This window comes from Platalea leucorodia (genome assembly GCF_965183815.1).
Source record: "Platalea leucorodia genome assembly, chromosome: 7".
Classification (NCBI taxonomy): domain Eukaryota; kingdom Metazoa; phylum Chordata; class Aves; order Pelecaniformes; family Threskiornithidae; genus Platalea; species Platalea leucorodia.
This window is the reverse complement of record NC_138829.1, coordinates 42,022,237-42,036,676: the sequence shown is the minus strand read 5'-3', so window position 1 is coordinate 42,036,676 and position 14,440 is coordinate 42,022,237. Positions and strand designations below refer to the sequence as shown.

General features: G+C 39.8%; 1 protein-coding gene across 1 annotated transcript; it reads left to right on the top strand.

The window, feature by feature from the left end:
* Positions 1-4,168: 4,168 nt before the first annotated feature.
* Positions 4,169-11,106, top strand: LOC309593072 (photoreceptor outer segment membrane glycoprotein 2; the record flags this gene model as incomplete). The annotated part of the gene is made up of 3 exons (XM_082317171.1): positions 4,169-4,749; positions 9,126-9,372; positions 10,840-11,106. The coding sequence occupies 3 exons, from the start codon at positions 4,169-4,171 to the stop codon at positions 11,104-11,106; spliced, it is 1,095 nt and encodes a 364-aa protein (XP_082173297.1).
* Between the last annotated feature and the right edge of the window lie 3,334 nt (positions 11,107-14,440).

Genomic DNA, 14,440 nt, shown 5'->3' with positions numbered 1-14,440 from the left:
TTTACGACAAAATTGCAAGCCAAATTTCTTTGGACAATTTGCATCTAATAAGTAAATTTTATAAACAAATAAATAGCTGTGCTGTGTCTTGTTCTATGTACTTAGGGGAATTTGATAACAAAGGAACAGGTAAGTGGCATCTTGAAAGCAAAAAGCTATGGTATGCTGAAGGAAGTTGTGTTTGAAGTGAGTTAGACAAGGAAAGCTTGAGAACAGTATCGATAATATGGAAGAGATTTCCACATTTATTGGGCTGCTTCTGCTGAAAGAAATATTTCTCCCTTTACAGAATAAAATCCAGCTTCCTCTCCCATAGCTGGGGAAAAAATGTCTGTGTGTATATGCTTCATAACTCTGGAGTGGCTCACATGCAATGGTGAGGTGTGTTTCTCAGAACTTTGATAGAGGTGTTAGTTCCACTGAACTACTAGGAGCGTTTGTGGTTTCTACAATAGCCCACTGGCAAATATAAACTTGGAGAAGAAAGGATACACGTTGCGGAGCAAGACAATGACACTTTTAGTTCATAACTGCACTTCAGTTCTTGCAGCTGGAAGAAATTTCTTCATGGTGCTCAAAAAATGTTACTACAGGGCAGTATGCGTGTTGCAATACACCTTACGCTAGTAAATATATTCAATACTTCATTGAACAGTCAGGGAAAGAATAACGTTATGGTGTATTTACAAAATTCATTATGATGGGAAGAGGGTCTTCTCATTACCTAAAATAAATTCAGTAAACTGTTAGCGTAGGAAAAAATAGTCTCGAGAGAAATACCCATGTAGAAGCTGGGAACACTAGACCTTATGCCTAGTGTTTCCCATAGACTAATTTGTGAGGAACAGAGTAGGTAAGTTGTTCTTCTGTCCTAGACTTGATGCGCTCAAAGTTCCACAAGAAGCACAGTTGTCCCAAAGATCCTTTGTGCAGTCCCAGGTATATCAGTGACAGCCAGGGTCGGTCAACGAGTGGTCACTGCACTACACCAAGCAGTCGTTCCTCCCCTTTCCTCTGGCAGTATGGCTCATAGGAAACAGCAGATCTTATACCGCTGGAGGACTGTGGCAGGGGTACCTCTGTTAGATGAATGTGAATATTTCATGAAATCTAATCTTATAACAATACTAAAATTGCACCAAGGAAGCTAGAAATACCATATGAGAGTTACTGGGAGCAAGAACTTACTAGGAGAGTTGCTCTTGCACATAAATTTTTCTTTTTTTTTCTAACTTCAGGCATATATGACAGAAAGTCGTGAATTTACATCTTCCAAAATCAACAGTGCCTCTTGAGAAGATGAATTTTAAGTAAAGGTAGAACAGTTTACAACCTTTGTTCAAATGTTAAAGCAAAAGATGTTTGGCAAGTCAGGTGCTCTCAGTGACACCGTAACTATATGTGGGCCTAAAAATTTAGAGGCATTTTGCAAATATATACACATATTTCATAGAAATGAACAGTGAGTGATGCATTCATATACACTGGCCATTGAATGTGAATTGCTTATCAGCGGCTAGGACATTTCACAACAGATTTTCTCTACTGTGAGCTCTGAGATCTGAGTATCGGGGGCAAGTAAACCTATTTGCAGCAGCCATCTACAGCTATTTCAGTTCAAGTCCTGAACTGCTTAACTGGTGAAGCAATCAAAGATACTGTCTCCGGGCTTGGCAGACAGGCTGTCAGCGGAATTCATATGGAGGCTTAATTCTGTGCCAGCAGAGCATGATCCTCTTAAATGAGGTCTGAAGGATATCGTAGAAAAATGGTGTGAAGAAAGTGCTGTCATTTTATAAATGACTGTTCTCCGGACTTGTTTGTACAGAGGTGTCTACCAATAATCAGTATTTCATCATGATAATCGATATGATTATCACAATATGATCGCAATCAATATTCAACCATAACTTATAATCAGCCTTAACATCATTAAAATTAGGACCCTGTTTTTAAAGTCAGAGTGCTGCTGGCCTCAACACCTTTGGAAATAAGACCAGTAAGGAAAAACACCGTGCATTTTGCACACTAGTCTGTGTATCCTACAAAAGACACACAGAGATGAGTATTTTTGAGGGGAATTAGTTTCCTCTCTAAATGCAGGAGAAAATAAATGCAACATGAATGGATTAGATCCCACAGGCATTAAAATGTTTTACTATTCAAATGCATGAAGATATCTAAACCATATCCTAATATGAATGGAAGAACCTATTCCTCGCTTGTACAAATAGAATCGATTCCTTCCGACACATACCGATGAAGATGCTGGGATACCGTTACCTTTTTAAACTGTACTCTGCAACAATCTGCTTACCTGATGTTAAGCTTCATTGCAGCTGTGGATCCTTTAGTGGGTCGGTGTAGCCCTACTTCTGTACAGCTTGTCTGCAGGTAGTTTTCATGCTATTTTAGCTGATACCGGTTTATTCAGATGAAGTTAAGCAGTAGAGCCCACTAGCTTAAAAGCAATTATACATTAATAAAGCTGCCTATACTTCTCTATTTCCCCAAATTTACAGATTTATATTTTACTGTTTATAAATGCCATTGTATTAGTGGAATTAATGGTTGTATAATCATATAAATACATAGCTATATAGTATAAAATCACTCTAATGAAAATTACTGAATTGGTAGAAGACCATGCTGAGAGCGGGTTTTGTGGAGAGGGAAGAAAGAAGAGCTCCATGCATCTTGCACGTGTTGAGGAAAGGCAATCACAAAGCATCAGAAGCACTGAAGAAGGGTAAAAGTTCATGGTTTGATCCTGAGGTACTTCAGCATAGTTCTACATCCACATCACGTACACAGAAAACACGTTGTCTCCAGCTCTAACAGGTTTTAGATCTTAGATGTTATTATCTGCTTTCTGCCTGTGATTGTGATATAACTGGAGAGGTGCAAAGGAGAAGTTATTAGTAGTGTTGCAGAGAAGCAAGGTTAAAAGTGCTGGGAAAGATGCTATCTTTCCTTAGATCCACTAATAGCTGGGGAAAAGAAGACAGACCTTGAAACACAGAAGTCCTCCTTCAGCTGTGAAACTCTGAAATATCAGATTTCAAACTGGGGGGGGGGGGGGGGGGGGGGGTTGTATCTCGAATATATTTTATACTCATCATTGTGATCTTTGGAGAGAAAAATAAAAGTCTGTAGATCACAGGGGAAAGTTATTAAAGGACTGTTAATAACATAAGAGCAGATGTATCAAAAACAAGCTAAAAAATATACAAGATATAAATTACTAAACACATGAGTAGTTTCTTGTCATTTTTCAAATAGTTCACCTTCAAAAAAAATATTGTGGTGTCCCTTGGGTCTGCAGAGTCTTCTTCAGATGGGAGAATGGAAGCAGTTCCAACGGGCAGTGAAAAAGCCAAGGTTATTGCAGAAAGAACAACCAGGAATGAAGTTTAGGATTCTGACTGGAATATGGGGGACTCGGAAAGTCAGCCAGTCTACAGGTGGTAGGAGGGTAGGAATAAGGCATGACTGTCACAGTTCTCAAGACAAGGGAAAGAACAAGCAACTTTAGCTGCAGGAGCAGACGTTAAGACAGTAATGGTGATTCTGGTTTCTGGTGCTATTTTGATGGTTTTTTCCATATTGAAAAAAGGCTTATGTGATTATGCTGTATATATGTGCTTGTTTGTCCTACTTAGCAACTTTTGAATGCAAATCTGACTATGACACCGTAATCTAAGAATTATAAATTCCTAGAATCCTGAAGAAAATATGGGCAATGAGTAGAAGGGAAGGGCGCCATGAGTCTCCTGGAGGGAAAGACAGCAGATCAGCTCACTTCTAGTCATCAGAAAATCCGCACAGAACATTGCTCTCAAGACAAAAACCCACAGGAATCCAGAGTTCATTGGTTCTACTGTTCACTTGCTTTTAATTGCTCTAGTCGGTCCTTAGAATTATTTTCTTAAGCGATTCGTATTGTATGAAATTTAAGCAATAAATTTCACTGGGGCACTCCCTTGGCTGGTCTTAGAGTGCGTGAGGCTGTACAGGGAGCTTTCTGTAGTCTCTATAAATACCCAGTCAGACAGTAATCTCTCTCGCTCTCTTCTTTAGATGTCTACCGCATGCCTTGGATACATGTTCCTAATCAGCTTACGAGCTTTCCTTGACCTACGCTTCTCTTCGTAGTGCTGATCTGACTATGGCTGTCCTCAAAGTAAAATTCACCAAAACTAAGAGGGACAAATTGGCTCAGATCTTATGGATCCTCAACTGGGTTTCTGTAGTGAGCGGGATCATTCTCTTCAGTCTTGGCCTCTTTCTGAAAATAGAGATCAAGAAACGCAACGAAGTGATGGCAAAAGGAGACATTAACTCTGTCCCCAACATGCTGATCTCCGTAGGAGCCATAGCATGTATCATCAACTTTCTGGGTGGCAAAATCTGCTATGACTGCTCAGATGCCAACAAGTTCTCTCGATGGAAACTAGTTATGCTTCCATACATCGTATGTACCTTCTGTTTTACCTTCTGCATCTTGGTGGGTGCTCTCATGTGCTATACCATGAGGAATGAGCTGGAAGAGTCTCTCTATCTGGGTTTGAGGGATGCTATTAAGTTCTATAAGGACACAGACATACCTGGACGATGTTTCTTAAAGAAAACAGTGGATATGTTACAAATTGGATTCCAGTGCTGTGGAAACAATGGCTTTAGAGACTGGTTTGAAATTCAGTGGGTATCTGCTCGTTACCTGAATATGGCTTCCAAGGAAGTTCTGGAGTAAGTATTTACTAGTCATAATAAAAAAAATCCTAGGAAAAAGCCTCATTCAAGAAGAATTTGTATTGAACAGAAAGTAAGTACCAGTAGTGTCAAAGGATCTTGAGATGCATTGACATTAAAGAGAGTACGGCAAAACTGTTTGCTCTCTGCCATCAGCCAAAAATTCTGGCAGTGTTTTTCCTCCTTATTAAAACAGCATCTTGTGGCTAGAAGGCTTCTCTCAAAGATCATTCTAAATAACTCTGGTAATGGGTCTAACTCAAGAAGAGATAACATTTCTTTGGTCATAAGCATGTTCACAAATGCCCTCATAGTTTAACTAATGTAGTAACATTTAGTGGATAATAGTGGGAATAACACTTTGTCTAGACCATATGGTCCCTCTAAGACCAAAAATACTAAAGTACGCAAGCCAAAAAGCATCCTTCTGTTTATATTTGATCATTCTGGGGTTCTAGCATACACCTCACAAGGCCAAATAGACACTAATTTCTACTGGACCTTTGTCTCAATCAAAAAACTGTAGAATGACCACGTTACTCACAAAATATGCTAACTATATGCACAAAGTTGCCTTTTGCTAACTTTTTAGGGATGCTAAGCAAAGCAAATATGTATCTTCCTTTTTTTAATGTGTGAATTAGCTGCCTCAAGATTTCAGTTATAGTGAGCTAATGATGGAAAGAAAAAAAGGATTGTACTATCAATACATTGCACAGTCAATCCTAAACACTGAAAGATCCTTCTGCTTCAAGATATTAGACTTTGCAAATCCAGGTTCAAATCTATATGTTCACATGTAAGAAACGGCCAACACCACATACGCTGCATAAAACAGGAGGAGAAAACACCTTGAAATTTGTTGGTTTGTTTTGGTTTGGGTTTTTTTGTTGGTGCTTCATGTGATGTAGCAATTGTGAAGTTATATGCTCAAAAAGAAGAGTCTGGTAATTCTTGCAGACAATAGAAAAGGTAACAAAAAAAAAAAAGGTAGACAATCCAATATGTAATAATTCTTCTACAGCTGAAAGAAAAGTCTTCACTGACGAGAGCGAAGTAGCTATATATTCCTGGGAAAGACAAATACAAAAAGCTTGACTGGCATTTGTCAAGTGTTCTGTTTTGCCGAACTCAAAAATCAGTGACAATAAAGGCAGGTGAAGGGAGGCCAAAGATCTTATTTTCACAGAATTTGCAACTTGAAACTGCCATTATAGCAAAGCATATATACAGAGCTGCAAATACGCCAGAGGACAGGACCTAGGAGAACACGGACATGAGGGCGTCAGCCTGCCTCAGGCAGTTGGCTGTGGAAATAAAGCAAGCTTTAGAACAAGTGGTCTCGAGCGAGAAGTTGGAAAGCAAGTGACACAAAGCAGACTGACCCGAGAGGTGTTTTAAGTCCTGGTTCTACACAGAAGAGTGACACGACAACAAGGATGGTCCACAGGAACTTAAGAGTAGTATCTTATTGTGAGGAAAAAGTAAAATATACCGCCTTTTATCTCTGTGAGACATGCAGAAACAATAACGTTTTACCCAGGGTCTTAGCTAAACTCTGTTTTCTTCTGCAGGGTCACCTGTGCTCTGCCATTATTTTGAAACTACACTGTCAGTTAATTTTTGCCCCAGGTAGGCAGAAGATGCCAGTGAAGTGTGTGTGAGGGAAGTAATTACACTGCAGAGTTTCTTTTACTCTGTGTAAGTTAGATAATTCCATCGTGATTGCTAGAATCCAAGCTGGTGCTGTATAACCAAATTATACTATGATTTCCAAAAATCTGGTAGAGAAGCATCTAATATGAAATCATTAGAAGCAAAGTCCAGCTGGTAATGTTCAGAAAGGACGGAGAAGGAACCAAGTATTTTTCTTGGTTTCATCTTGTACTGTATGTCAATTAGCACTTGGTAGATTAAGAGGCAAAGCAGTTGAGAACCGACATACTGTTGCAAAACCGAACTTCTCACCTTCCTTCATAATCCTCTTCCCTCCCCTCTCTTCTGTATCTCCACTGCCAACACCACAATGGGACAAGAAATGGAGAGAATCAATGGGAACAGTAGGAGGATGCGGCAGGTTACAGTGGTACAATCCTATCATTGCTATGGTTGGGTAAAAATCATCTTTTTATAGTCTCAAAAGCAAGTTTTGCTTTACAATACCACAGCAACTTTGAGTTGCAACAACAAATAGCAGTGAACGTCTCACTCCCTCAGCTCTGACACCGAGGTCTTCCCTTCTGACAGTACCAAGACGCACCATTCTTTAATTTGCCACTAGTAGAGGAGACGCGTTGGCAGGGGGACATAACCCAAAGTCTGGAAACTGCTATTGTTGGTAGTAGAACGAAGATTCCTCTTTGTTGTAACATGCAGCAGGAAGAAAACAAGTAATTAAACTGATGCTTGGGATCAAAAGAAAAGCTTAAAGACCTAGTTTAAGAGATTGCATTTTAGCCATTTTAGATGCTGTACTACATTTGGGTCCTGTCACTGAAATATACAGGGCATTTTGCTGGCCTGGGTAAAAGCTTTCCTTTCACAATGTGCCGGCCTTCCTCTCCTCCATCTGTGTGCTTCCTTTTCTCCTCCCGCATTCCAGCCTTCCATTTGGTACCCCTCTGCTCGCTCTCTCCCTTGTTTCCCTCCCAGCGAGAGGTTTTGCCTATGCCCGTTACACTGCTTGCACACTTAAGTCTGGTTTCAGTGGATTATTTGGGTTCTTTTGCATTGGTTTCATTCTGTTGCCGTCACCAGGAACATGATGGCCACAAAGTGAAGAGCTAGCCTTTAAAATGGAGAGGAATTCATGCCTAACCCACTCCTAGGTGGGAAATGGCAGATGAACTTCCTGACTTACTTGGAAAGATCTCCGAGGAAGATATTTTTGACAGAATGTTAAACAAAACAAAACACACCACAACCACCCCCCCAAAAAAAGAAAAAAAAAGAAGAAAAGAAGAAAAAAAAAAAAGGAAGGAGGTTGTATTTAGCAGGCCCACAGCAATAAAATGAAGGCCATTATTCTGCCATCCCAGCACAGCCACACATACTGAGCTTCCAGGCAGCTTATGTTTCTTTGGAAGGATACATTTAGTCCCCAAATGCCGGAAGAACAGCGGACAGCAGAGTTTCTGCCGCTTCCATCCACCTGATGAGCTCCTTGTGCTGGCTTCCTTCCCTTTAATTTAGATCATCTGTAGTGGAACAGGAAGATATGATTTGTAAACATTAATAAATGAGGATAAGTTTTGGAAAATATTAAAAATGCTACTATTAGCAAATGGTGAAACCTGGGTATCTAAGAGAAAGTTGTCTTTCATGTATTCTGGCTCCCTAACAAAGGCTAAAAGACACGGGCTTCAATAAAACAGGCCATGCTTCTCACCTGTGGGCCTGTCTCAGGAAAGCAGCCTTTTGCAACGAGCATGAGAATAGCTACATGCTTAGAGGCTACTTCCCCAAAGTGTGAGAGCATCTCAACATCTTATAGACTCTCCAATTTCTAGGAAACCTATTTCTCTGCAGAACCTGCTTGGGAACAGAAGTCCTCACAAGGATGCACTAACTAAAGAGCAGGTAATACAAGGAAAATACATGGATGTCAAGGATTCATTTAACTGTTCCAGAAACTCTTGATTAATCTGAGACCGTGTCAAAAAGACTATGTTTTTTTTTTTTCTCCCTCCTATTTCTTTATCTTTCTTCTTTTCCCACTTGTTTTTCTCCTGATCTTATAGGGAAGTAAAGAAATATTTTTTAGCAATAAATACAAACGGTTTCCAAAGTTACAAAAAGTATAGTTACAAAAGTAGAAACTCCCTTGTGAATTAGTCTCAAAACACGTGCCGAACCAGCCATCGCACATGGGTACAATGATGAAATGCCAGCGGACAATTTCCAGTGGTTCCTGTGGCGTGCAAAGTTGTTCTTGCACTAGGTTCTCTCTTAAGGAATGCTTGGGTTGAAAATCAATCCAAAAGCAGTGAAACACAGGCTTTCTAGTGCCATAACTTCCATTAGAGTTCCACCAAGATAAACAAGTTCAGAAATTGCCTTTAGTATTTTCAGCACAAAGATACCTAAAAAGGCAACGTCTCCATGAATACTGAATCCACATCTTGTGCGCACAGTACCAAGACCCACATGCGATACTGCGCTGATACCACACTTAAGAAATACAGCAAATGAAAAATGTAGTTTTCCTGCAGGAAGCAACTTTTCCAGTTGGAAATATATTCCCATTTTCCTTTTGTTAGATTGGAGAGGCCTACATCGCAGCAGACTTCCGTTATGTCATTTGCTAGAAATCACAGGCACTGTCCGCTGCTGACAGCAGATTTGTAATGCCCGAACTTTCTGTCCTGTTGCAGCCGTCTAAAGAGCAACGTCGATGGAAAGTTCTTGGTGGACGGCGTGCCCTTCAGCTGCTGCAACCCAAGCTCCCCGCGGCCCTGCATCCAGTACCAGCTGACAAACAACAGCGCTCACTACAACTACGATTTTCTGACGGAGGAGCTCAATATCTGGGTGAAGGGGTGCAGAGAGGTCCTGCTGGATTACTACACAGCTATTATGAGATCCATTGGTATTGCAGCATTGCTTATTTGGGTGTTCGAGGTAAGTCTCATAAAAATGGCCTGCGTCAGATTAATCAGAGGCTTCCATCTCTCCAGGATGGGAACCAACTACCGTGTTAACATACGAGAAGTGCCTCAGTATCTAATATAAAGTCCACAAGCACTTCAAGAATGTTGCAGGACTTCCTTTAGCACAGACAACCTTCTCAAAGTCCCCACAGCAGAAGCAAATCTCATTGAAGATGAGAACTATTAGAAATTATACATAAAATTCTGTATATTTGCAGAGCTTTTTCAATAGACTATGGCATATTCCCTTCCCTGAAGCATTTATGGGATCAGATACAGGGTGATACATGCAGTGACACAACTGCAAAGAAATTAGGTGAGCTCTGAGGATTGCTTTAAGTCAGTTTTAACAAAGAATATACAAAATGTGAGCAGGCCTTTGGCTGAACACATTAATTTTATTCATAGTAAAAATTGAGCATAAGTATTAATATCTCAAAGCCTCCTTTTTACATTAGCTTCACCAGTCAGACAGCACTTGCAAACATGGCATACTTTTTTAGATGTCGATTAGACTGCTTATTATGCAATCAAAATAAGCATATCACAGGCAAGCATATACACCTGCAAAGATGCAGTCTTTCTGCAGGTGTCCGTAAAACAAGTTGTCTGGATGTTGTCATCAGCAGGTAAAGGACCCCCAATGGCATAGGCTAAAATATAGTTTTCTTCCCTTTTTAATAAGTTTTAGTTTTCTGATTATTGCTCTATTGCGTAAATATGAGCACTATAATTAAAATAGTTCACAATAGTCCTCAGGCAGTGCTAGATGGGGTGGTGGTGCCAGAAACAGCAGGCCTTTGGCAGCACATGAAAAAGCTGTGAGCCGGCTGTCCGTGCTCCCTTTAACGTTGACAAGCTGGGCACGCTGATCTCGATTCCAACAGAACGATGCAAGTGGGGCTTTTTCCTAAACTTTTACTTGAGCCTCTGCTACAGGCCGTCCTTCTTTTAATGCACTGGCATGGAGGGGACATATGGCTTACATATGAATGATTAAACTCCTTAGAGGAAATGCCAATTTAATCAAAGTCAGTGGAAAAAAAATCCACAGAAATTAACAGATTACAATTTAATTTTTTTTTGCCCCAGTGACTGATGGTTCCATTAATTGATCATCCTTTCTACATCAATTAGTTGTAGTCTCTGAGGCTGCAGCGTTTCCAAGTAATTCTAGGTATTTATGTGCTAATAACATGCAAGTGGGAATGCGACCGAAGAATGCAGAGAGAATCAATCAATCTCTCCCTGCTATTTTTCTTTCTAAAAACTGTCATTAATTGGGAGAGTGGTTAGATAAATTGCTAGGATAAAGCATTTGCCTGCTTTACTCAGTATTCATTATTAGGCCTGTAAATACACAAGTCAGAAAGCTGGCTTAGTGGTAGGATTGAGGCTGTAATTTAAACTCTGTTTAACCGTTAACTGTTTCTTACAGCTCTCTGTACTTATTGGTGTTCGGTACCTACAAACAGCAATGAAGAATGTCCTTCTGCTAGGAGATTTGGAGGGTGAATCAGATGGTTGGTTACTAGAAAACAGCTTTGTGGAAACTGCCAAATACAACATCAATATCATTAAGAACCTTGGCAAAGCCAATCAGATCTCCACTGTCTCAGGCATGAACGACCCAAACATTAATGTTCAAAACACAAACTGTGGCAAAACCAATGTTACAACAAAATCTATCCCAGCAGCTAGCTAGGCAAGTCTTCAAAGAAATGACATCACAACTGTAGATTGACATATTCCAGTCTTATGGTTACCAGATTTTTCACTATTGGGGAAAAAAAAAGGTAGGAAAGCTAATAGGACAATTGAACAAACCACGGACTGGTGACAGCTCCAAAAACGCTGATACTTCTTTGGCTGGGTGCATTTTTACTCATTCTTGTGAAATCCCTGATTTTCAACACTGCACAAAACAAACTTTTGGAATTTTCCCCGCTTTCTCTCCCTTGGTTACATACTTCTGTCACGGCCTGAATACGTCAGAACAATCATTATGCACGAGCAAATGTTCCAGACAGGATGGGTCTACATCTGCTAACATACAGATTGGTCTACTAGGTACCAACAAAGTTTGTCATTACTGTCATTACATCTATAGAAATCCCAGCAGCAGGGAAATCCCAAAATAAATTATTACACTGGATAAAAAGATTCTTTAAGACAAAAACCGTGAAATGAAAACTCTGTAAATCCAAGTTAGGATAAGGGAAATATTAGCCCAGTTACACATATATTGCAGCCCTTCTAAAAGCACCTACTAGCTAGATGAAATGGAGTTGAAGGCAATGAAAGTTAGCATAAGGTATTTCACTCCCCCCCCCCCCCCCCCCCCCCAATAGTCTGAAGTAGCTCTTCATTTTTCCCCCTCCATAGCTTAGAGGAAGCCAGCTGCCACACCGCCCTGAAAGCCAACAGGTATGGCTGAAAGGAGTTCTCTGCTCAAGAACACTAACTGGCAGCTCATGCTGGGATATTTAAAATTCCAAGTAGCATCTGATAGCCCAAGTTTAAAAACAAGCAAATACTTCCCATAAAGCAAATACTGATGATCCTAGGTGTTTAAAAGCTCCTAGTTTCAGAAGTACTTACACAGATCCAGGGGCTGGAAGATAAGGGATTATTTGGAACGAATGAAGGCAAAGACAGACTGACAGATCTCCCACCGTGTTTCTAGTACAGCACTCAGGAACTTTGTCAATGCATGGAGTGAAAACCTCCTACACCCAAGACACTTGTCGTTACAGGATGCCCTTTGACTGTAATTCATCATTAACAGTAAGCAGGAAAAACATACTGATACAGAATAGAGGATAAAAGACCACATAAAATATTTTACTTGTTACTGTTGAGAATAATACATTGTTTGAATATAAAATCGGACAGCTCGTGCATTCTTTGTGTATAATCAAGTAAAAGAAATTATATCACGGGGATATTCAAAGCAGAACTATTCCTGCTTTTGAAACTGTGCAAAAGTAACAGTAAAAATTCCTTTACCTGTCTAAACAATGTTTTTTCTGTAACACTAGAATAAGTAAGAATTATACTGTAAGAATATATTGTAAATAAAGTGTGTGATGTAAAAATCTGTACTGTAATTCAAGCAGGCTATATGCATGATCATAATTTCAAATGCAATTGCTTCACTGCTTAAAATTTTAGGCCTATACTTAAGTATGTTAAAAATAGACAGATGGGGTCTGCCTGCAATAGTAGCCTGTAGCAGATGTTTTGCAAAAGGCACATAAGAGGCAAGACCATTAGAAAATAGCTCTTTCCCTGACAAAGCCTCCTACCTTCCAGGAAACAGCAGTTTGGGACTTGGTATGACAAAGAGGATATTTATATCGCTGCGTTTTAATAAATATCAGTGGACTTTTTTTTTTTTTTCCTATGAATTTGCTTAGTATTTTTTTCAAACCCATTCATATTCTTGATATCCAAACCACTTACAACAATGACCTTCAGATTTTAATTTCTCACACTTCAATTCTGCATTGTTTGAAAAACTGCTTCTCTTTGCTTGTTGACTCCCTGACAACTTCATCAGCTATCCCCTAATTCGTGCTGTAAGATGTAGCTGATTTATCCCCTCCATGTCATTCCTGATTTTACAATCCTCTATTGTAATCCCTCTGGATCCTATCTTTTCAAGTTGAAGAAGTTGCTATTTAACCTTTTCTTCAATGGAAGTTGTTTCACACCTTTGATAATTTTCATCACTCTTCTCCATTTATTATTTTTAAATTAACAACACTGTGTAGAGCTGAAGACATCATGAACTCAATAGGTCTCATAACAGCTGCTCTCTACAGCTTCCTGAGGAGGGGAAATGGAGAGGGAGGTGCTGATCTCTTCTCCCTGGGATCCAGTGATAGGACACGTGAGAATGGCTCAAAGCTGTGCCAGGGGAGGTTTAGACTGGACATTAGGAAGCATTTCTTTCCCGAGAGGGTGGTCAAACACTGAACAGGCTTCCTAGAGAGGCGGTCGATGCCCCAAGTCTGTCCGTGTTTAAGAGGCATTTGGACAATGCCCTTAATACCATGCTTTAACTTGGTCAGCCCTGAATTGGTTGGGCAGTTGGACTAGATGATCGTTGTAGGTCCCTTCCAACTGAAATAGTCTAGCCTAGTGCAAGATGTTAGTTTTTGCATAGCTACACAGATTTTCATTTACCAAAATTGAATATTCTGTTATTATCCAGCCACTCAGTTTCGTAACAGCCTCCTGAAAACATTCAAAAGAAGTTTTACAGAATGTCTTTGTATCATTGGCAGAATTTGCCACTTCGTAATTCCCTTTTTCAGATCACTTCTGAAAATGCTGAGAAGATGATTTCTGTGGATCTCAGTTGTTAAGCTTCTTCCATTGTGAAAATACACCATTTATTCTGTTACTTTGTTGCTGAACCAGATCTTCCTTTTTATCTCATGACAGCTTCTTCTAATTCTATGAGTTAGTTGGGGGACACTATTCATTGAAATCTACATTATTACTGACTGGCTCAACATCCTCATCACATTCATTAACTCCTTCAAAGAATTAGATGTGTAAGCTGAGACTTCCCTTTACAAGAACTATATTAACTCTTCCCTTTGCACTGCATTTACCTATGTGCCTACTTCTATTCTTTATTTCAATCACGGTGTCCAGTGTGGAATTAAACTTAACTGGCGCGTAATTCCTTCAACCGTTTCCGAGAGTCAAAAATATTCCTTCTGCATCGCAGTCTGTTGTGGTGGTGGTGCAGAAGACTGAGCACAACAGTGTCGTGAGCCTTACCAGCAGCACTAAAATTAGCTGATACATATCGGAAAAGAATAAACACAGAAAGTTGTAGTACCTTGAGAGATCGAGGAGAAAGACACTCATGTACTGCAAATTAATCAGACTTTGCAACAGAATACAATTTTTAAAACGTGATTTTTTTTTCAGATGAGTATGCAAAGTGCCACATGCATCAGTCAATAGCAATCCCTTCCTCCACACAATTGAGGCCATCTACATCTGGAAAAACAGTTCGA